The sequence below is a fragment of the Rhamphochromis longiceps genome, linkage group LG23 (assembly GCF_057381845.1).
Source record: "Rhamphochromis longiceps isolate RC_006_pf linkage group LG23, R_longiceps_female_GT1.1, whole genome shotgun sequence".
In the NCBI taxonomy this organism is placed as follows: Eukaryota; Metazoa; Chordata; class Actinopteri; order Cichliformes; family Cichlidae; genus Rhamphochromis; species Rhamphochromis longiceps.
Genome location: NC_140578.1, coordinates 21,827,123 through 21,847,599, shown reverse-complemented (window position 1 = coordinate 21,847,599; position 20,477 = coordinate 21,827,123). Strand labels below are relative to the sequence as shown.

At 38.0% G+C, this 20,477-nt stretch overlaps 2 protein-coding genes across 4 annotated transcripts in view; one reads left to right on the top strand and one right to left on the bottom strand.

Moving 5' to 3' along the window:
• Positions 1-1,295: 1,295 nt before the first annotated feature.
• igfbp2a (insulin-like growth factor binding protein 2a) lies at positions 1,296-20,468 on the bottom strand. 2 transcript variants are annotated; one of them, XM_085398854.1, is made up of 4 exons: positions 20,024-20,466; positions 4,597-4,778; positions 2,426-2,566; positions 1,296-2,038 (listed from the first exon to the last, which is right to left on the bottom strand). In XM_085398854.1, the coding sequence occupies exons 1-4, from the start codon at positions 20,400-20,402 to the stop codon at positions 1,886-1,888; spliced, it is 855 nt and encodes a 284-aa protein (XP_085254980.1). In that variant the 5' UTR covers positions 20,403-20,466; the 3' UTR covers positions 1,296-1,885. The 2 variants fall into 2 exon arrangements, with proteins under 2 accessions (XP_085254980.1, XP_085254981.1); XM_085398855.1 differs by having other exon boundaries at positions 1,903-2,038; positions 2,359-2,566; positions 20,024-20,468.
• The window catches only part of stk11ip (serine/threonine kinase 11 interacting protein), a 49,188-nt gene continuing 48,983 nt past the window's right edge, over positions 20,273-20,477 (top strand). For both annotated transcript variants that reach the window (XM_085398848.1, XM_085398847.1), the window contains exon 1: positions 20,273-20,405. In XM_085398848.1, the coding sequence (XP_085254974.1) occupies positions 20,401-20,405 (5 nt within the window). In that variant the 5' untranslated portion in view covers positions 20,273-20,400. The remainder of the gene's footprint in view (positions 20,406-20,477) is intronic.

Here is a 20,477-nt window from a genome sequence, read left to right as displayed (position 1 = left end):
CGTAAAGTGAAATTTGTTTTAATTCATTCTACACAAGTGAAAAACTTTAGGAAAATACAATGAAAACTTGTTGTTTGAACAACTACTTTGTTAATCAAGGCAATTACTGCTAGTCTTGCTTAATGAACCAATATGGGGTTGTTGATTTCATAGAGACAAACAACCATTTGCACTTACATTCATGGGTAATTTATAATCACCAGTTAACCTAACTCTAAATACACACTGCAAACCAGCCAGATTGTGGATTTGAACGCAGGCCCTTCTGGCTGTGAGGCAACAGCACTAACCATCACACCACCAAGCTGTCAAACCAGGCTTAACAAAAGTAGGAAAGCTATGATTACAAGGCTTGATGCAGAATTTTCTGTACGTTTTTGTCCTTGACAGGTTAAACCACAATAAATAGCAATAGCATACACGTGGTGTGGGTGTAGCTGTCTGCCTCTTAAAACTCCAGCGATTTTCCTGTAGTTTGACATCTAATGTGATCTTGTGAATTTCTCGAGTCCAGGCAACTAACCACTCTTACTAGATTGTATCATGTCATCTCAAGAATAACAAATTAAGTTGCTGAATTTCATGCAGATGCTACATGTTTTAATTACGTTCACCATAGAAACATGAAATTATTTAGTTCAAATTACAAGTTTGAATCTTGTACATGTAACAACCACCCAATTTCATTTTTTTATAGGAAGGACTTTTTCTCCTTCTCATTGTTGCTTTGCGCTTGCCCACAGGTGATTTTTCCCTGTTGCTGGGTCTTGACCTTATAAAATAAAATGCTTGGAGATCACTGTTATTGTGAGATTTGATAATAGAGGACAGGGTAAATCAGGTTTTCTGCAGAATGTGATAAAATCCAAAGACCATGTTTTCTTCACACTTTCAGACCTGCAGTTTTGCTTGCTGGGGTCAGTATGAACAAGCTACAACTGCAAAGTCAATAAAGTATGCACCAAAATATAGATTATTTCAATTCAAAACGGTATGACTATATTTAATGTTTTCACTTGGGGAAATGCAGGCTATGGTATTATAAAACTGTCTATTCATACAGTAATGTGCAAAAGTCTTGACCCATCATTTCATAGGTCATTGTTAAGTGGGTTAAAACTTTAGAAGCTAGAAAAATCTGGCTTCTATGAAGAAAAACATAAAGAAATGAGGGATGGCTTGAGACTTTTGCAAAGACAGTCTAAATCTCCAAGGTTTGAACATTGTCAAGTTCACTCATTCATTCTGAAAAGCTTTCAAGTCATTCACATCACATGAATGATGACGTGCACAGATTGATTGTATCGTAGTTTTAATGGCATTATCTGTTTATCACTTACGGTCATGTCCTTCGGCTGAACATTTAATGCACGCTACTTCCAACAGGTACTACATTTCATCTTTAATACTTTGTATTAATAGCCAGGTGTACTCAAAGCCTAGTGTATAGTATTAAACCAACAGTAGTCTATAAGCTAGAGCATTAAAACACACCTCGAAACATCACATATGTTGAAGGCTTTTCATTTTTCAATGCATACAGTACAAAACACTGATAACAAAGCAATCCGAGCAAAGTCAAAATCACTAAAGCATAGTCACCGACGCTCCAGATGACGCCTACTGAATATCTAAGTGGGAAAAGGGAGTCTTATCTCCACTCACTCCCCTCTAAAAGTAATCTGCAGCTACATCTTACGCAGCAAGCTGGATTCTATCATTTAATCCTTTTTGGTGGTTAAGACTTCAAATGTCAGTGTCATTGTACGAACTAAAGACACATACGCACAGACAGATAATACATAGCTTACTCTGATGTTCTTTGTTCCCAACCTCTTTACAGTTTTTCTTTTTCCTTTTATGTTTTGGGATGTTTGATGCCACTTTAGATCTGGGCCATGTCAGGGAGCTCCAGCTCTGTGAGGTACTGGCTGCAGTTGGGGTCACCCCTCACGGTCGGAGCTGATGGGATGGGTCGGCCAGTGTGTGGGTCGACACACCAGCACTCCCCCCTCTGACCATGGAGAGACATCTTGCACTGAAAAACAGAATTTATGTTGTAGTTTTGTTACCTGCACGTTTCATGCTAAGCTAGCAGTCTTACTATACATGTTTTATAAAGTGCATGCACAAAAAGAAGCTTATCAGGTCACAATGTGCAGTCCCCCCTTTTTAGTAATTCGTGTTCAATTAGTTGAATTGTTATTATCATTATAATAATTATTAATACTGTTATTATTATTACTATTATTATTATCAGTATTATGATGAGAAAATGACTGTAGGATTTGATATGTCAGTGCAACGGATTATTTTGTTAGAGATGGTGGTTGCGATGCCCACCTCCCCTCTCCATACCTGCATATTATCAGTTGGGTATAACCTCTGGGCTTACCGCCCTCTTTCCCAAAAAGCCCAGAGTCACCTGTTTTAAGTTATACTGCCCCCTCTTGTCGCAGTTGGGGATATGCAGGGCATACAGGTCTTCCAGAGGACCTCTGTTATCTCTGAAGGGCATCTTGGATATCCGCTCGAGGACCTGGTCGAGTTCCTGCTGACACTGAGTCTTTAGAAAAAAGCAAACATAAGAACAACAAGCCTGTCACGTCCACAGCAAGGCTGTTATAATTAACTATAACTACATGTGAGTCACCTGCGTTTACAAAGGGCTGTTTTTTTCTCTTTCTTCTCGTAATAACAATTTGGATTTTCCTAAATCTTGGCTATTCACAGAATAATATTCAGAAAAACTGAAACTAACATTTTTGTGTTATTGTAAGGTCTTTACCTTATACCCTGCAATAAAAAGCACCTTGAGAATCAAAATCAGAATACTTTATTAATATCTGAGGAAATTATGTGGTCACAGTTGCTCTGAGACAGTAAGAACAGTAAGTAGATAAACTAAATTAAATAATACAATATATTGCAAAGTTACAAAACACAACAAAATAGCTCAAATTATAAATATCCCAGTATGTTACACAAATTAAATACATATGGTTGACATTGAGGTGTCCCTCTTGTCATACTGCACTTTGTTATTTTGTCTCTCGAGGATGTGAAAATAAACTATTGCGGTGTGTACGTGTGCTTTAGATGGCGATGAGGTGACTGTTGTTAGGATTTGACAGTGTATCAGTAAAATTTAATTTTCAAATAAAATAACCAAACAAAACTGAAACTGTGAAGCCAAATCACAAAAATGTACAGCTCGCTACTGCAAAATTGGCTCTACAGACATATTTTAAACAATTTGCACTATATGAATACTGCACCTTGTTTCATTTATATAGAAGTAAGAGTAGTTTATTGTTATATGCACACATTAATATAGACAGGGTGTTTATTCTGTAGAGTGCAATCCTTATTTTCTTAGACTCGTTTCAGATAGCAGTCATAGAAAGATTTGAATACAATAAATAAATAAAAATACTAAATTATTATAAATAAAGTTAAATAATACAAATAATAATAATAAGAAGAAGAAGAAATAAAATAAAACTAATAAATAAAACCAGGATTCGAAAACACTAGAGAGACAGTACAAGTAATACATGTACAAACAATACAAACAATGACTTGAAGAGACTTGAGTTGTATTCATACTTTTATACTTACATCGTATATTTGTATTGTCTTTTATAATATTATTCAATCGCTTTTTACCGTTAGGGAGTTTTGTTTTCAGTTTTACTGTATGAAAGGAGAAGTTGACCTTGACTCTTGTTGTACTGGAAAGAAAGGAATTTAATTCAATTCAACTGCAAAGCTGTAGCAAGTGTAACCCATGGGCATCCATAGTGGCATTTAGGTGTGCTGGAGCTTCAAGGCTCCCTCTGAAAATCAAACATCTGTTCATTCATGTGTCTTCTTAATCTTCACATTTTAAAAATTTATTTTAAAATCAATTAAAACCAATTTCTCCAATGCACATCAACAGCAGGTTTGCAAAGCTATTGGCACATTTTTGACTCGGTTCAGCTACAGCTAAAGGTCTTTCTGTTTATGAAAGTCACTTGTGAATAATGACTCATCGGTAACCCCCAGAAATCTTGTTGAGAAGTTCTAAAGTTCCCAGCAAAGCAATTTAACCTTTACCTGATTGTTTTAGTGGACAGATGATGGATAAAAATTATGAGGTTTTCTCAAAAATCTCACTCAGAGCAGGTCAGGGGTATTAAAGGTTGAGGGTTCGTCCATTTAAATATCTTCAATGCCGTCTAAAAGAACCTGCAGCACCAGAGGGGGGCAGCACATGTCTGTGAAGTCTGAGTGCAGCTGTTCCTCCACACTCAAAGGGACTACAGTAGATGTACTCAGTTTATACAATCTTATATCAACACTAAGCTCTGTTGCAGGGCATAATTCAGGCGATTTCACCTCAGCGTCTACATCTGATATGTGGCGCAAGCTTCATGTGATCCCAGTGTCTCAAAGCAAAATCTTACCAGACTTTAAAATAACCGATTATTGTAATGATCCCATGTGTTATTAAAATGTAACACATCAGTGTAAATACAGCTGCTAAAATCACATGAGTGTGACTTTGTTAAACCTCTACAGAAATTAAACAGACACGCCACTTCGCCTTGCCTGTTTGGGCCGAGTAGGTTTCACCTCTTCCACCTTATTGGTTTTCATCTTGGTCTTCATCTCCTGTCTGTGTTGGCGTACGGCGCTTTCCTTGGGCCCCAGCCAGGCGGCCTCTTTATTGGGCTTTCGGATACCGGGAATCTCGCTCGCGCCATGCTCCGGCTGCAGCTCCACAGCCTCTCCTGTGGATGATGGGTAATGACACAAAAGCAGCAGATTAAGATTTCATTCTAATGCTAAAAAGATCAAAAAGCTATAAAGAATTTTGTTTTGTTTTTTTGGTTGTTTGTTTTTTAACGGCTCAGTAACATTGTGCGGTTTAGCCAGGAAAGTTCTTATGGCTATTGTTCGGGGACACGTTGCTGACAACCTAGAGTGTCTTTGCACTTTCAACCACTCTGTTTCCCATTAACTGTCATTCTCTTGGTAATGAAACGGAATTTTCAGCTGCTGGAAGTGACAGGAGACACACTCCAGATTGCACAGATCATTTTTCAGAGCAACAAAAGAGGTGCTTAGAAAACCACTGATAGCCTTTTTACAGGGCAGAGGTGAGATTGACCTCCGAGACTGAGCTCCATCAGGAATAAATAATAACAGCATGTCCTTTGGAGTAACAGCAATAATTCCTAGCCAGATGGTGGAGTTACACCCAGGACCCATGTATTAACAAAAGTCTAAATTGTGAATTGTTACTAGGACGTGTTGAAACAAGACTTCAAAGCTAAAAACGGTTGTAAGATACAATGTCATCTCAAACAGTGTCTTGGTGACATAAATCAGCCTAATATCCATGTAAAGTAACTAATTTCAGAATTTATAGACTAAATAGGAAATAAAAGACATATATTCGCAAAAAACATTTTTCATTGTGTATGTAAGACATAGTTAGATAGACAATAAACACAATGTATCATTGTGGAGTTAAAGCTTCAGACTCCTCCAAATCTTTCACTGTTTTCTTCAGTGCATAATATGGTCATCTCAAGCACACGGCTCAGTTGAGCCAATCAGGGAAAGAAATGCTCTTAAAGGTAGGTTGGCAATGTTGAAGATGTAAAACAGCTTGTTTCAGACGATATATGATAAAAAACTGTAAAGTGTGACTCATGCAAATCTACCCTTGTATAAATCATGAAACTATGAAGCACAAGGTTCAACATAATCTGTTTGGTGTTTAAAAGCATTAAAATGTTTTAAATGCATTTTTTCCACTTAATTTCTATTCCATAGACAAAGAGCAATATGTGGCTGGGTTATTCATAGACTTGACAAAGGCATTTGACACTATAGATCATGATATATTAATAAGAAAACTGGAACGTTATGGTGTCAGAGGGGTAGTTTTAGATTGGGTCCGGAGTTATTTAAGTGACAGAAAGCAGTTTGTGAAAATAAATGGTGGTTGCTCCTTATGTATGGACATTGCTTGTGGTGTACCCCAAGGGTCAGTTTTGGGTCCAAAATTCTTCAACTTGTACATTAACGACATCTGTAAAGTGTCCAAAGTATTAAAAATGGTTCTCTTTGCTGACGATACAAACATTTTTTGCTCTGGTGATGATCTGCAGAATTTATTGGAGGATATGACTAATGAAATAAGTAAAGTGAAGTTCTGGCTTGATAAAAACAAATTATCATTAAATTTGAATAAATCTAAACTTATGTTATTTGGAAATAGTAGTTTAAATACAAATGCAAAGATTCAAATAAATGGTGTTGATATTGAAAGAGTCAGTGAAAATAAATGTCTGGGGGTAATAATAGATGAAAAACTTAACTGGAGAGCTCACGTAAGATATATTCATTCCAAAGTATCACGAAGCATTGCAGTACTAAACAAGGCAAAACAGGTATTCGACAGAACATCACTTCATATTCTCTACTGTTCACTGGTTTCACCATACTTAAGCTATTGTGCAGAGGTCTGGGGCAATAACTATAAAACCACATTACATTCACTTTTTACTCTTCAAAAGAAAGCAATTCGAATCATCCACAATGCAGGTTATAGGGAACATACAAACTCACTATTTTTGCAGTCTGAAATATTGAAAATTGACGATATAGTGAAATTCCAAACAGCACAAATTCTATTCAAAGCAAAAAATAAAGAACTGCCAGGTAATATTCAGAGTATGTTTTTTTTGAAAGAAGGAAGTTATAATTTAAGGGGTTTTTGTAACTTCAAAACAATGAAGGTACGTACTACAAGAAAAGGCTTTTGTGTTTCTGTTCAAGGAGTGAAACTATGGAACAAACTGAATATGGAATTAAAGCAATGTCCAAACATAAAACTGTTCAAAAAGAGTTATAAAAATATGATCTTCTCGATCTATAAAGAAAAGGAAAATATTTAAATTAAGTGAATGTCTCTATTTAAAAACAAACAAACAAAAAATTCATGATGTGATATTATAGTATATAGTATATCAGAAATCTGTTCACTATTTTTATTACAAATTATATCAGTAAGGAAGCTGACTAAATATTCACTGATAATTTATGGGACAGGGGTGGGATTAAATAAGTGTATACTTCTTCCCACTCCCTTTCAACATGTAAATTAATCAGAATGTTTTTTTGTATGTAATTTGTATAGTATTTTTTTTTCTCTCATTTCTTTTCTAAATGTACTTGTATATTGTTCACATGTTGAAATAAATTACCAATTACCAAATTACCAACACAGAACATACTGTATGTAACACATCTGTGTTTGTGGCTGTTTTTTTATTGTTTGTTTTACTTTTTGTTGCATTTTTACAAGCACGTCTCCTGAGCTTGTGATAGTTTATTTAACGCATTTGACTTTTCCACAAAATGTGTCCAAACCACTGTGAAATGTATCAGCACAATCAGTGAGTCACTGGAAATATTTCCTTTCTCTTAAGAGAGAAGAAACCCCACATTCTTGACCAGCTTATGAGCTGAGAAATGTTGGCTACTACTGAACTTGCGTCATGATGAAGTTTCCATGGTGGCTTTACAGTGTGAATCAGTCCCACGAGCAAATGTTAATGATGCTGATAAAAAATACAATGGATATAATCAAATATGTAAAGTTACACTGTATGGACAAAAGAGATGGGCCGCACTTGTCACAGGTGCATAAAATCAACCATGCAGTATACATTTGTGACAGAATGGGTCGTTCTAAAGATCTCACTGAATTCGAGTGTGATACTATGAAAGTTTTTCCCTCCTTGTTATTCCAAGATCAGCTGTTAGTGGTATTACTGCAAAGAGGAAGCATTTGGGACACATAGCAACTCAGTCATGAAGTAGCAGACCAAGCAAAGTTACAGAGCGGGGTCACTGAGTGCGTAAAAATCAACAACACTCTTTTCTGTCAGTAACTGCATGGCTTCAAACCTCCACTGACATTAACATCAGCACAAAAACTGTGAGCGGACAGCTTCATGGCAGGGTTTCCATGGCTGAGCAGCTTCCTGTAGGTGTGATGTGTACGAAAACCAGTGCTTTTGTCCATGTAGTGAAGGGGTGTCAAACATATGGCCCATTGGCCAAAAGTGGCCCAGTGGGTGGCTTTGGAAAAATGTGGAAATTTTAAAGAAGGACACCATAAAAATTGGACCTCTAACAGTATTTTCACGAGTTTAACTGTTTTCTTGCTGACAAAGATTTAACCTACAGCCTGTCATACAGCAGAGTGAAAACTTTTTTTTTTATTGTTAGTGTTCAATTTAAGACTGAAATGTTTCTTTTTTTTTAATCTTTACAATATCATTTTCTTTTTTTTATTGAAAATGGAATATTTTCTGTGCATTAAGTACATTTAATTTACACAATAAATTTATTTTTCATTTCCATGACAGTGTAAGCCCAGAGAGTCTTGCCGATGGGTCTTTGACTTACTGCAGCAGCATTTCTTTTTTCAATTTGGAAAAACTGAAATGTATCGCCAGAACTGCAATATTTGTTTCTAACCCATTTAAAGGCTGAACGGTGAAATAATTGACAGAAAATTCTTTCTTAAAATGTTTTTTAATCAGGTGTTCTAGCAAATTAAAAAATAACTAATTAAATATTAAATCAAATACCTGAGTTTTTGTTTGCGTCACATCTCCCACATTCATTTTTTTAAAACTTTTATTGCTTAAAAACATTTTATTGTGCAATTTTCTTTTTAGGTTTTTCTATGAAAAAAATCACATTGATGTTTGAGAAGTCTCGAAAACTCACAAAAACTCATGTATCAAATGTGATTCACGAAGCGTTCAGAGGTTTAGACATCTCAGGGATTTCCCTTACGTAAAGTAAGGGAAACATTTTTTAAGCTTTACTGCTCCAGCCCACTTAGGATTCAAGTGGGCTGTACATGGCCAGTGATTTAAATGGATTTGACACCCTTGATATTCTACTACTAATGCTACTAGTTGTACTGGTGCTACTTGTATTACTTCTACTTTGCCAAGGATTTATCATGGTGATTTTGACTGAAATTAGAAGATCCTAGTAAAACCACTTACCCCTGCGTCCATACACATCAAGCTTTTTTTTTTTTGGTTGTGCACAAGAGACCTACACAATATTAAGCAGGTGAGTTTAACAGTGGAGCTAATCGGTAAATACATATGTTTTTTAAAGCCTTGATTTGAGTTGGCAGCCCAAACATATAATACATAGAAGTCTATTTTATGCCACTACATTGATTTAATTGTGGTGTCTTTAAAATGAACTCCAAAATACAGATTTTCAGTTTTCTTTCTAAATGAAATCACCAAGCATGCTACTTGAATAAAAATGTGATCATCTACAGGAGGAACTGCTGTTGGCTTTTCCCTCCCAAAGAAAATGAGTGGCTTAATTCCTGAGAAGAATCAAGCCAAAGTTCAACAACGTTTTTTTCTTTTGTTTTTAATTTGGAGTGACTGTTGCTCAGGAGGCAGAGCAAATCAGCTGCCAACTGAAAAGTTGGTGGTTTAATGCCCAGCTCCTCTAGTCCGCATGTTGAAGTATCTGTGGGCAAGGTACTAAAACCTGAGTTTTGCCCATTGAAGTGAAAGTTAACCTAAAAGTGCTCGTATGAATGGGCTTGTAGTAAGAGAGCACTTTCAGTGCACAAATAGAGTTGAAAAGTTCTATGTAAGTACCAGTCCAAATATATGACTAGTAGTTAAGTGCTTAGCTAATAGTGTTTACTGATGAACATTTAAATATCCAAGTAAATGAGAAAGTGGGTCATTAAATAAAGTAGAATAAATGGAGTAGCACGTAAACTTACTAACACTAGCTAATAAATGGTAAGCTAAAAATAGATCAGATCCCATTTAAAATGTATATGGACTGGTACTTATATAACACTCTTCTACTCTAACTGTGAACTCAAAGCACTTTCTTACTACAAGCCTCAGCGTATTGCACACACTTCCATAGAAGTCCTCTTTTACCTATCATGTTAGCACCTTGTCTAACATTTTAAGTACACATTAATCAGGGGCAACTTGGCCAAAGTTTCTTTGAAGGCCATCTTAAGAAAGGAGCCCAGTAGTTATGTTCTAATCCATAAAAACTCTACATTGGCGAGGAATTAAACCCAGGCCCCCTGTGTGGCAGGTGAGAATTCTTCCATTGTGCCCAAATGAACACAAATAAACATGAGAAAAGCTGTGTGGGCGAATCATATGAAAAAAAAAGGATCAAAAGAAAAATCACCAAATTCGGTAGGATTAATCCTGTGTGTCGATTTTAATCCTTTTAAAGCAGAAATACACATTCCCAGAGGAGCAAACAATGCCCTCAGTGACACTGGCGTTAAAACAGGAACCTTAAATTTAAATTTAGGGACAACTGCCTCTTCAAGTCCCTGTAGAAATTCCTCCAGGCAGCTTTCATTTACTTCACCCGTCTCTCCTCGGCTTGGAGTCTTGTTAAACATTAACCTAAAAGCACAAAAAAGCTCTCCAGACAGATGGAGCAAACAAAGAAAGAGGCCATCAGGTCCAGCCCAACTTGTTGTCTCTGACAACAGAACATACTTTGGAGTTGAGGGTTGGCAGGGAGTGGAAGAGGAGCGTCTTTCCAAACCAGCAGATTTTCGATGAAAAGATGTTACATGATGCGCATTCTTGCTGCTACAAGTAATATTTCACAAGGTGAATTTATGAGTCAGGACACTGTGTCTTTTTGCTGAACTTTTGGTGGAAATCGTGTATTTCGCTTATGCAGGGTTTCACTTGACACCTGAACGAAAGAAGGGAAATAAGCAGAGACAGTAAAGAAGGTCAAATAGTTGGCCAATCAAGTGGATAGTTCGCAGCTATGCAGACCAAGCTTTACAATGCAGACTTGTGGAAATGTATTTAAATGAAAGCGGCGATGGTGGACTGAGGAGGCATTCCCTGTACCCTGCAAGAGGTAAATTTGACATCCGGTTATAGAATATGATTACAAAAGGCCTAAGAAAGAGCAGGAGAAAGGAAATTTCAAACGAAACAATAACAAGGTGCTGGCGCCCGTTGCCATCAGATAGATCTAGTGTTGTTGGACTTGAGTTCCCCCTACAATGCTGCACTGTGCTCTCTCTGGATTTTCTTTGAGGAAAGCATTTCTTTCCTAAAAGGGGCAAAAGTCAGATGTTCAGATGAGATGTTCACTAAAAGTCTGGGCAGGCACAGACACACACATGAATACACAATCTATAGCAGTACGCTTCCTCTTCAACGCACATACGCACACACAAATACAAAGGGTCAGGACCCCACTTTTAGGGGGCACTAGGCCTCTGCAGTATAAACCACTCCATAGCAGTGGGCTGGAGATCAGCAGCATCAACAGAGCAGCAGGCCTACTGTCCAGTCTACTGCTTGAATTAATCCCTACACAATAGCCTGAGAGGCTTCCTTTCTATATCTGATCCATGTTGAATTCCCAGGTGGCACGTAGGCCAGAAGTGTCATGTCTGATTGTCCAGATTTTGGTCAAGTGAGCAAATGACAGACTTGGCCAAGCCATAGAGAATGGAAAGGTTCAGAAAGGAAATCTCCAAGCACCAAGCATTCTTGCTCCATCGTATACATATTATAACTGAGTACTGTGCAAAAGTCTTGTGGCACCCTTCATTTGCTTACGTTTTGCTGGGAAAATTTGGAAATAGGCGCAACAATTCAATAAAATATGCAAACATACATGGAAATGCAGTATATAAACCACGAACAGAGAATATTTGGTGAGACCACCTTTATTCTTCAAACACAGTCCAAACTCTCTCAGGCAGCTTTCTTGTCCTTTCTTTAAGTAGTCTTCAGGAATAGTTCTCCAGGCTTCTTGAAGGACATTCAAATGCCTCATACCTCCATCTGACCTGTTGCCACTGATTTTCAGTTGAGTTCTTGTGTAATTTTCAGACGTCAGCCTTTTCTCCCTGTTTCCCTTCCTTATGAATGGCTTCTTGACAGAACATTTCTAATAAGCTTTAATGAAAAGTATATTGGCCAGATGTATCTTTCAGGGCCTTTCAGGATTTTTTTCTATTTCTTAAAACATGGATTTTAGGTATTGTTCATCTGCTGTAGCTATTTTGTCACGACTGACACTTCTTCGTTTGTCCGCCAGTTGTCCAGTTTCCTCATTTTTTGTAATAACACATTGCACACCATGCTGAGAAAAACCAAATGTTCAGCTAACAGCTTTTTAGGGAGCACCATGTTAGTGCAAAAATGCTATTTTTTTGTCAGTCAAACTGCTCTATGTTTGGCATATTTTGTTGATTAAAGAAATTGGAACAAATTCAGGGTTTTTCCAACAGGCCAACAGTAACAAAATGTCTAAAGATACAATTTAAAATAGGTTCTTTGCTAAGTTGTCTGCTACATATCGACACAACACTAACCATTTTTTGAATTAGATGTCTTTTCTCATGCTTGAATGATTCATATGTTAGTGTTAAGTGGCTTTGAAAGACTTCCAGAAAGCCTGGAGAAATATTGCTCAAGAAAAAATAACAACAAAGTCTGGCTCCTTACAAAATATAAGGAAATGAGGGGTGGCTCGAGACTTTTGGACTACTGGAGGTACAGCTACTGTCCATTAAAAATGGGGCTCTAAACTTATAATAATGTTAGGGAGCTGCAGACATCTATATTGAACTTCTAACTGATTAACTGCTAGCCTAACCTAAGCCCAGTATGAAGATACGAGCGGTCAAAAACAATATTTGATTTATATTTGGCAGATCTTGCACTTCTGCTTTTGCAACTCTAGGTTCTTGAAGGCTCCTTCAATTTTCAAAATCGCACGCCTTGTTGATTTCAATTTCAGAAAAGTCTGAGGGATCCAAATCTGGCAAGTAGGTTTGGGTTGGTATTAAGCACAGAATGTGACCATGTGGCAAAATAACAATCACAATGGCATGAGCAGTGGTTAATGTAATTTCCAACAAATGACTCCCCATCAAGTCATGTCAGGACAGTGCCCGTGGTCAAAATTGAGACTTCCAAGGACTGACTCAATACAAGCAACCTTTCTGAAAGTTGTACTAGAAATGCCCACCTTGAACTTTAAATCAAGTAAGTTTTGAAAGGTTCCAAGACTGGAAATCACTGTAATTAACTCAAACAATCTTCTCTGACAATTATTTCTGTCTGTTTAAATCTTTGCTGAAGTGTAACTCCAGAGACATCCACTAACTAGGTCAAGCTTCATACACAGATATACTATATGCGTTACTTTTGGCTACCACTTACTCAATTAGAAGTTTGCATATTTTGTGTGTTTGCACACAAAGGTAAAAGGGGAAAAAATTAAGAACAAATGAAGCATCTCTCTGACTCTCAGTAAGTGGAAACAACAGTTACCCAAAAATGATCTCTTTAAATTTTAGAGGCTTTAAAAGGCACAGCTTTTCTCTGTTAACTTCTTAAACATCGCTCTAAGGTGTGAAATAAATAGGTCATATGTCAATGAGTAGATTTATTACAGACTATAATCCATTACAAGACCTAGTGGAGCTGTTTTCTGGAAACACAAACTCAGCAGAGTTTAGATATGTTTACCTTGCAGGCTTTTTGGCCTGCAACAGCCATCTGAAAGCAGGCTGTTGCACAGGCTCCAGCATGTATGTATGCTCTGTGGTATCCAAGACTAGGCATCACTACCGGCAGCCCTGGGTGAACTTTGGGCAGATTTTACACGGCCTAAACAGAGGCAAGCTGTAACACGACAACGCTTAGAGTGCATCACGCTGGCAATAATACTCTGCTACAAACCTTGTACCTCAAAGGTCTACTTTTTAGGAACTGATCATGGTTTTCGTGGTGATGTCATTCTTATCCTATTAATCTTTCAACTAAAGTCACAATAAACAATTACATTATAATAACTTTTTAGCATTTTTTAACTATAATGTTTATGGACTGAAACAAGCAAAGAAATAAAAAAAGGCTGTGGGATGGTACAAAAAAATCTAAAAGAATGCACATTTTGTACTTTTTGACAAACATTTAGATAGAGTCATGATGTTTGCAAGCCCTGAAATACACTCTGTGTGTTTTGGTCAGTAACAATGATTGTAAACTTGACTTTTATCTGTTTAGAAAAAAACTAAATAAGGCACCATTAAATAGATTTCTTTAAACAATGACAACAAAAACAGTTTTTTCTTTGGCTAGGACATGACTTCGATTATAACAAAAATATTATTAGACTTGTACTATTAACTACTGCCACTAGACTATAATAGATTAGGCTTGTAAATCAAAGAATCTTCCCCGATTCTCTACACAGTTTTATCAGAATTAGCTATTGTTTATCTATTATTTAGAAACATGAGTTAATCATTAATTTGTTTTTAAACAATATTTAGTTTTCACTGTTTGCTAACTACAAGTTACTAGGGTTGGTACTTTCAGCTGCTCCCTTTTCCCCTTTTTCTAAAAATCCTCCCACTTATTTGTGCTTGGGAGTACACTAGCCATCAACCTTCCATGTATAATGCATGTGTTAACCACTACACTACAGAGTTAGATGTTAATCAAAAGTGTCAGTTCACAAACTTCTAATTATCTATCATTGTACCATTTTTTTAATAAAATAAAGGTTGCACATATTTTGGTGCTCATCATCAAGCTTCTGCCATAATTCTGGGTGGATATTTGACCACTCTTCTTGGCAAAACTATCGGTGTTCATTAATTTCGTTGGTTTCCTGGAATGGACCTGATATTAAAATGTAGTCAACAAATTTTCAATAGGATTGAGTTCTAAGCTTTGGAGCTCCAGAAGAGATTATAGAAGATTAACAGTTACAGATGCCAAGATCACCCATTCAAACAATTGTACCTAACTACAACTTATTTGAACGTGTCACCGCTTTGTAATGGTCTGAAAGAAGACCCTTAGGTGAGAGGAAATTGGTTTGGATGTGTAGGGTCAGGTCTACCATGACCTGGAAACTACATCAGTGTTGACAGTTAGAGGGTGCTGAACAAGAAAAAAGCCCCTGCTTAAAAATTGGCACCTTCCAACTCGGCTGACATTTGCAGTTCCCCATATTGACAGGTCAAATGTCTTCTAGGAAAGTTTTATGGTCAGATGAGACAAAGATTGAGCTATCTGGCCACAGTGGTAAGAAGTGTTTTTGGAGCCGTCAAAGTAAGACTTTCAAACCAAAGAAGACTATACCAACTGTCAAGAATGGCTGTGGTAGTATCATGTTCTTGGAGCTGTTTTGCTACCACTGGTACTGGTACATTGGATATAATTGAGTGAAGAAGAAGTACCTTCAAATCCTTCAACTTCACCTCAAATCATGAGCCATATGGTTGAAACTTGGACACATCTGGGTGCTCTAACAGGACAATAATCCCAAGCACACATCAAAACTGGCTTTGGAATGGAAAGCAGGCTAACATTAAGTTTCTGGAATAGCCTTCACAAAGCCCCAACATCAACCCTATTGAAAGTTTGTAGACTATGCTTAAAGGTTGGATGCCAATTTAAATGAACTCAATCAATTCTACCAGGAAGAGTGGTCAAATAAAAACTTACACTCTGGAAAAAGAACAGATCAAAGAAAGCATTAAAAGACCAAACTTGTGCCTTTGAGCTGATGATCTTCTTACGACAACTGTAGGTCTTTCTCATACTTTTTAAGAATTTGTCCTTTATTAAAACAAGCTCAGAAACTGCCCCCATTTACACTCCCAGTTTCAGTTGCATTTCAGACAGTGTTTGTATTGTCTTAAATCACCCTTGACCAATCTGGAGGCTGGGAAGTTATTCTGGTTCTCAATAGGCAAGAGGAGATTCTTGGCACGGATATGCGTGAAGTTGACGCCTCAGGGGGAGATGGCATAAATACCCATTTTGGGCAAGATTATCTCGGAGCTATTTCAGTCCTGCAGGCTCCGTCTGAATGCCCCTGCAGGTACACAGGAATGCCCCCTGTCAGCTAACAGTGTTATTTCAGCAACCAGATGTCACAGGAGTCCCCCCCGTTCTTTCCACCTCATTTCCCATCTCCATAACAGCAAAAGTAACACTGGAAGACGGTTGTTTTGAGTGGTTGGTTGATTAACAGTACGTTTAGTGAGGTGTTGTTAAGGGGACAACAGCATTTGCTTCACTCTTTTGAAATCTTGTGTGCAGGAACTGGCTCTATTTGGAGCTTTTTTTTATCAACATGTTCTCTTTCGAGGTTGTATCTGTATGATTCCAGTCAAAACAATTAAACGCCCATCCAATCTGTTTAAAGGAACCTTTATTTGGATCCAGGTTTCTGTGGGAATGGAATATCAAGTGATACTGTGCATAAACACAGGGTAGTGGGAAAAATGTGGGTGTTAATTTTAAATAGGAAGACATTTCAGCTCAAAATCAAGTAAATAGGATAACTTTATTGCCATTTTGTTGTGTCTGAAAAAACGTACGCTCTGATATTTTATATCATTATATTCTTAGAATCCAATTTTCTAACCAGGTCACGGGTTCATTTATGGAACATTATTTTGCAAGGGAGTATCCCATTTCTTTCTCCCTTTTTCACCACATTACAGTGACCACTTTGACATTTCAGATCTGTTAATCTTCACGGTCTGTGTCAAGTGCCAGCAATCATCTCAGGATCTCTATCCTAACAGTTTGATCCTGTTGAATCCAATCCAGGATATTCAAGACTCCACAAAAACAGTTGGATATTAGGTTTATCAAAGTAGGCTTCAAAGAAATGTCATTACAGTATATAAATTTCTTATATGAAAACCAGAGTGGGAAAGATGCACCAACATGTTGATCTGAATGGTTTCAGTATAAAGTCTGAGAGCTAAATATTGTCTAAAAGCATATCCACACTGTCATATATATATATATATATAGCATACATATAGCAGATTTTAAATCAGATTTTGACTTCAAGTGAATTGACTAACGCAACTCAAGAACTTGAAAATTTGTATTTCCTTTATGTATTTCATCTCATAAAGGGCAGCCTTTTTACTAGCATATGCTAGACGATTTCTTTTTTTTTTTTTTTTTTTTTGGGGGGGGGGGGGGGTGTTAAAGCAAAAGCTATATGTCTTTGAATGTACAATTAGCACATACACTTTCAGTGTATTATACTTTACTTATCATGAGATGGTTATAATAATACACTGATGCAGACAACTATCATTTAAACCAGGAACTCAATGATCCCGCGAACAGAGCTGAATTGTGTAGTTTGTGCAGTAGATCTGACCAACATGCATGAGCTTAATCTTAGAAATCCTATCTCGATCAGGCTGTAGACAAACGTATTCTTTACACACCTAATTATAAATGAGTCAGTTTTCTTTCACTCCCAGTCAAAAACCTTCATTATTTGTACAAAGAGTTTTAATACGAATCTAACATGACACTGAAAGGAATTTTCAGTGATGAAGCAATATCTGTTACCAAGTTATGCTATTAATTAGGTGCTTTAGTCAGAACAAAGCACTGTAACCTCAACCACAGACACATATGCCGAAAGCATCACTGCAGTCTTTATCTCACAGTAATGTGTTCCTTTCCTATTTGCTATCTTGTTTTGAGTATTTTCACTGATATTTTTCATTCATCTCTTGTCATAAGCCTAATCAGACTTTTGGTTTTGATTGCAAACAATAATTTAATATCACCCAATCTTCTATATCTTCCTATTCTAACTTTTAACAAAAAGCTGTGCATTACTTTTTTTCTTCTTTTCTTTTCTTTCCTTTTTTCCCTACATGATTATTCTTGGATCAAAGAAATAGGTGCTCTGACCTTTGGCCTCTTTGCTGCGGGTCACTTGTAGTGTTGATTAGAGAGATTATAGGGACTCTGCAGCTGCTCTCGGTGCACTCTTGTATACCTATGATCAGATAAATTCTTTTGAAGAAAAAAAACTGTAAAAATGCCACCTCTAAGTAGACACAGCTTGCTGTTCCTTGTCTTTGTTCCTTTTTAAAAGCTGACATGCTAAATGGACAAAGAAGAAGATGATGTCAGGATGATGTGTATTTATATAAACATCCAAATAAAGCAGCTGTACTATTTCGTCATTTGATTCCTTGCCCAGATGCCAAATCAGCTCAAGAATCACCTCCTCAGGGATCAAATAAATAAAACTACTTAATTATTAAATTAATCTTTTTCCCCCCAGATTAATTCCTGGAATAAAGTGAATGCAATGGGTATTAACCAGAACATTTAAAGGCTGCTCTTCATCATCCAGAGACCTCTGTGAGCTGCTTTGTGTTTTTGCTTTTTGCAGATGACTTACGTATCGCAAAAGCTCAGACTCCACGACAAATCAACCTAGCACCTATTAGTGTAGTATCTTTGAAAAAATGATGGGATGAGCAGCAATTTATTCTTTTGTGACTCTTGAAATTAGCCTCAGGAAAGTGTTTCCAGCCTCACTTCGGTAAAAAAAAAAAAAAAAAAAAAAAAAAATCTAACTTTCTTTCATCTTCTGGCCCCAAGAAAGCTCTGCATGTCACTTAGACCACTCACTGTAATGCTGCATGAGTTTCAGACTTCACTCTTCCATCTGCAGCAGCATTAGCACCAAAGCTTTTATCCACAACATCTCCAGGTTCAGCTTTTAGGGCTTATTTCTAAGCTTTTACCAGTTTTTTTGGACACGTCGAACTAAATCTTGAAACCTTCAACCCGGGGAACCAGGCGCCAAAAACCTCAGAGAACGCAAAGAAATAGTGATGTCTAACAAGCCTTTACACGATGTGCCCATGTAGTCTGCTCTCTGGTTTTGCTCTTGTGTAACTCTCAGTTCATTCCTTTACATGCACTATTCACGTGAGCATAACCAAGCAATTATTGAGGCTGATGATTAAATCACAAAATGCATCACAAAGCTTTTTTTGACCTCTTGTGTTCAGGGAGTGGGGGTTACACATGGGTCCTGTTTTTGGTAATTTCTCTATGTTCCAGGACTCCAGTGCCCAAAGTAAACATGTGTCAGTCTGAAGGTAAACTCTGACAAAGCATGGATTTTGGAAATGAGTAAAAATCACACCCCGGTTGGCCCCACTCTACATTCATTGACTGTGTTTTGCGGCCTCAAATTCAGCCAGTTAATGAGGCTGTTTGCTTTTCTTCCTCACTGTGACCTGCCCTTGTTCAAACACAAACCACATAAGCCTCGCTGGCTCCAGGCTTCATTGTGATCCTCCAGCGTATACATCCAGGTAGGCAGCCTACAGTTAATGGAGTCAGTGTCAAAGCCAGTCTATAGTTAGGTCTAGTCAAAGCCTAAAGTCCACTTTTCCAATCAACGTGGCATTCCTTCAGCGTTCTCCCTCTCTACTTATATATTTCTTTCTCTCCACTCCCCTGGGGGAAATGTCAACATCAATACTACACTGTTTTCTGTGTCCATCCCACTGAGTACAACTTCTGGGGCTTTTGCAGGTGACTAACTCTGCTGCAGTGTTTTAAAGGCAGCTTTTTCAGGAGGGCCAGCTGTGTGGTGCACAGCTGAGATGAGCTGTGCAGAGTGGCTGTTCCTTTATCTCTTGTGTTTATTTCTCTGCGTGCACACTAGAATGACCCAATGCACATTACATCCCCCGCCTTGCAAAATGCTTTAAAAACTAGTCATTTGCTGTAGCACAAATTATAAAATGACACCCCTCAAATGCGTGGCAATGCAAAGGCCATGTATGAATGTAGCAATCTAGCAACTATGAGATGCTGAAATCTGCGTGAAATACAAACTCGCAGTTTATTTAAAGGTGTTTAAAAGAGGGGAAACATGGTTTAGTATCATAAATATGCAGTGAAGAGGAATATGGACAACTTCCCTGATGAGTCCCCTTTTCAGCCAGATTAGGGCTTAGCCTTCATGACAATGCAATATTTCTGCACTGTTTCTCAGCCTGCAGTCTAGACAGTGTCATTAAAAATTGATAGAAGAAAAGCAGGTTTCCGGTAAACTGACTGACCGCTGGTTTGCTCCCGCTGCTCCTGGCTGTGGGCGCTTGCCTCGGTGTCCACTTTGCGCCGACATTGCCCCTGGCCCTGCACCAGTTGCTCCAGGGGAAGCTCCGAGTCGGGCGTCGGGTAGCATCGCAGACCGGTGGAGCACCTCGGGGCGTACACGCCACACAGCTCGCCCTCTTGCCGGGCGCACACGGGGCAGCACCCGCAGCCCGGTTCGCGCACTATCTCCGCGCATGTCTCGGTGAGCTTTGGGCACAGCGCCTGGCGCTCCGCGGTACAGCCCGGGCAGCGGAACACCATCTCGGCCAGAGAGGCACCGGCCAGAGACACGGAGAGGATCAGCAAGCTGCAGCCCGCGTACAACAGCATCGTTACAGACATGAGGTTTGGGGGAATTATTATGGGGCAGTGGAAGGGAATCACAAGTGTGGGGGTGTGTGTGGGGGGGAGAGAAGG

Coding starts and splice junctions, on each gene's coding strand:
- igfbp2a (XM_085398854.1), bottom strand. CDS start 20,402: ATGTCTGTAACGATGCTGTTGTACGCGGGCTGCAGCTTGCTGATCCTC. Junction 4,779..20,023: donor GCAGCGGGAGCAAACCAGCG/GTCAGTCAGTTT, acceptor CATCATCCACAG/GAGAGGCTGTGGAGCTGCAG. Junction 2,567..4,596: donor AACCTACTCGGCCCAAACAG/GCAAGGCGAAGT, acceptor TTTTTTCTAAAG/ACTCAGTGTCAGCAGGAACT.